The following is a 3,642-nucleotide window of genomic DNA, read 5'->3' as shown; positions in this document are numbered from 1 at the left end:
TTCAATATGAATTAKGATATCGTTTAACAGTTTTTCATCTGTTTATTGACGCAATTATTGTAGTTTTCAATTACGTATAGAATTATGATTTTGTAATTTTTGTTTTAATCAAATAAAAACATTATTATTATTATTTGGAAATTATTAACATTATTATAGTTAATTTTATAATTATTAAATTTAAAAAAATTAATGAAAATTAAGTTTTTCATTATTAAAATTTACTAATAAGTTTTAAGATAATATTAATAACTTATTAAAAAAATTTCAGGTTATGTTTATAAAAAAGTTTAATTAAATTTTAATTTACAACAACAAAATTATAATTTTTTTAAGTAATTGCGTCAATAAACAGATGGATACAAAATAAAATAATTTATATAAATATCCGATTTATATACTGTTAGAACTGATCATCAATTATTTATGTTATTTTTTTAAAAAACAAAATCACAATTAAAAAATCAAAATTTCTATTCATATCTTTAAAAAAATAAAATGAATCGCTTTATAGTATTGTTTGCAATGGCCGTCATTAGCGTTGCCATATGTAAGTAAAAAATAAATATATTTTTTAGCAAAAATAAGAATTATATTATAGTTTTATGTTTGTAATATTTTAATTATATGTATTTTATTTTTTTTAAAAAAATAGTATCAAGTAAAGTTAAAGCTTTCTATTCTCCTCAACAAATTGAGGAACTGGATGGCGATAATCGTGGATACACTGGATATAATGGATAAAAATCTAAAATAATAACTAAAAATTATGCATGCTAAACTATATTGTTTATTATTTTAAGTTATTTAATTATTAAATAAAATATTTTTTAAAAAATTAAGTTTGTTAAAATTATTATTGTTATTATGTAAAATAAAATTATATATCAAAATAAAATCATACAATTATTTTTGATATGAATTATTTTAATAAGATTATTCAAATATTACAAAATTTTTATTTTGAAATATATATTCAATATTTTCAACTATTAGTAAAAATTTATTGTATTATCTATGATAATTTATAGCCATCAATTTTAAACTACTGTACAATCAGTTAATAATTTATTTTTTAAATGTTTAAATAAAAAATTATCACAATATATTGTAAATTATATAAAATTTATATTAAATTATATTTGTTATAAATTTAGAAGACAATTTGTAATAGAAAAAGTTGTTATTATAATTTATATAATATTTAGTTTTATATTTTTAAATATATTGTTTTAGAAAATTGAAAAAATTAGGTTATTTAGGATTGTTAGTGATGTCTATTAGTGTTTTTTAATTTAATTGACCAATAACTTTGAATGCACAATCCTACAAAAAAAAATAATACAAAAATTTTTAACAAATTAATTATCTTCAACTAGTTACTTTGAATATTTTATATTTTTTTATATAAAAAAAATTCAATACTTACATAATATGGACTGGCAAATTTTCCAAATTGTTCCAAGCTGATTTTCTGTTTCAATTTAATTATCAATGGATCATTGTGACTTTTTAGTATTTTACATGTTGACATTGCCAATGAACATGTTGAATAGAGAAAACGTTTAACACTATCACCATCTAAACTATTGGCCAACCAATCGACTTTAGTATAGGCGCTCAGTTCAGCAGCTATTCTATCATTTTGTTCAACCATACAATCGGTAATTATTTTGTGATACTGTTTTAATAAGTAATAATTTTTTTGATTTTACTTATTTTTACTTATTTTTACTTATTTTTACTTATATTTACTAATAATTACTTATATTTACTTATTATTACTTATATTTACTTATTATTACTTATTATTACTTATTATTACTTATTATTACTTATTATTACTTATTATTACTTATTATTACTTATTATTACTTATTATTACTTATTATTACTTATTATTACTTATTATTACTTATTATTACTTATTATTACTTATTATTACTTATTATTACTTATTATTACTTATTATTACTTATTATTACTTATTATTACTTATTATTACTTATTATTACTTATTATTACTTATTTCTACTTATTTCTACTTATTTTCGCTTAATATAGTTATTATAGTACAAAATGTAAGTAAAAAATAATTAAATAAAAATAAGTAAAAATAATTTTTTACTCACTTGACTATAATATTGTTGTAATAAATCTGAACTTTGATTAGTTGTCTTATGCTTACAATCCCTAACTTTGCCGACAATATCAGTGTCGGTACGATTGGGAACACAAAACAATTTATCAAATTTCTCAACGTTTGCATACATACCGTGCAATTCATCATTATTTTCATAAATTATCGGATTTCTACTATCATTAGCTATGCTGTAGTTGTTAAGGATGGCAGTGATATTGTTGTTAGGGTTGTCTAGTTTTTTGATATTCATAACATTAAATGCACAGTCCTTTTAATTAAAAAAATATGACATAATTTAATCACAACTACTACTATTACTACTACACCATTAATAAAATAATATATAAATTATTTAATATGTTAATTTATCTTTTTTTTTTGCAAAAAATAAAAACATTAAATAATTTTTTATTTTTAAAAAAAACTTACATAATTAAATTTAGCCACTTTATGAAGTTCATCGTAACTGTATTGTTGTGAATATTGTCTAAGTAATTGATCATGTTGACTTTTCAGGATTCTACATTTTGACATTTTAGGCGAACATTGAGAATATAGATAACGTTTGACAATATTAACATCACTAGCATTTGTCAGATTAACTTTAGTATAATATTTTAGTTCAGTATTTAGATAATCTATTTCCTCAGCCATACAAATGTCAATTATTTTTTGAATCTATAATTTTTAAAAATTATTAAAAACAAAAAATTAAAAATACAATCTACTATTACTATTACTATTACTATTACTATTACTATTACTATTACTATTACTATTACTATTACTATTACTATTACTATTACTATTACTATTACTATTACTATTACTATTACTATTACTATTATTATTACTATTACTATTACTATTACTATTACTATTACTATTACTATTACTATTACTATTACTATTACTATTACTATTACTATTACTATTACTATTACTATTACTATTACTATTACTATTACTATTACTATTACTATTACTATTACTATTACTATTACTATTACTATTACTATTACTATTACTATTACTATTACTATTACTATTACTATTACTATTACTATTACTATTACTATTACTATTACTATTACTATTACTATTACTATTACTATTACTATTACTATTACTATTACTATTACTATTACTATTACTATTACTATTACTATTACTATTACTATTACTATTACTATTACTATTACTATTACTATTACTATTACTATTACTATTACTATTACTATTACTATTACTATTACTATTACTATTACTATTACTATTACTATTACTATTACTATTACTATTACTATTACTATTACTATTACTATTACTATTACTATTACTATTACTATTACTATTACTATTACTATTACTATTACTATTACTATTACTATTACTATTACTATTACTATTACTATTACTATTACTATAATTGCTTAACTACTTACTTGATTATAATTTTGTACGATTACTAATGTTGTAAAATTTTTTGATAATTGTTC

General features: G+C 18.2%; 1 protein-coding gene across 1 annotated transcript; it reads right to left on the bottom strand.

Annotated features, from left to right (window-relative positions):
- Positions 1 to 1,290: 1,290 nt before the first annotated feature.
- On the bottom strand, positions 1,291 to 2,677 carry LOC128959275 (uncharacterized). The gene is made up of 4 exons (XM_054305213.1): positions 2,573 to 2,677; positions 2,133 to 2,411; positions 1,430 to 1,681; positions 1,291 to 1,326 (listed from the first exon to the last, which is right to left on the bottom strand). Exons 1-4 carry the CDS (start codon positions 2,675 to 2,677, stop codon positions 1,291 to 1,293), a joined length of 672 nt encoding a protein of 223 aa, XP_054161188.1.
- Positions 2,678 to 3,642: the final 965 nt, after the last annotated feature.

The sequence above is a fragment of the Oppia nitens genome, unplaced genomic scaffold, assembly GCF_028296485.1.
Source record: "Oppia nitens isolate AA-2021 unplaced genomic scaffold, nextdenovo-longstitch-racon4-pilon3 scaffold43_pilon_pilon_pilon, whole genome shotgun sequence".
In the NCBI taxonomy this organism is placed as follows: Eukaryota; Metazoa; Arthropoda; class Arachnida; order Sarcoptiformes; family Oppiidae; genus Oppia; species Oppia nitens.
This window is presented reverse-complemented; position numbering and strand designations above follow the sequence as displayed.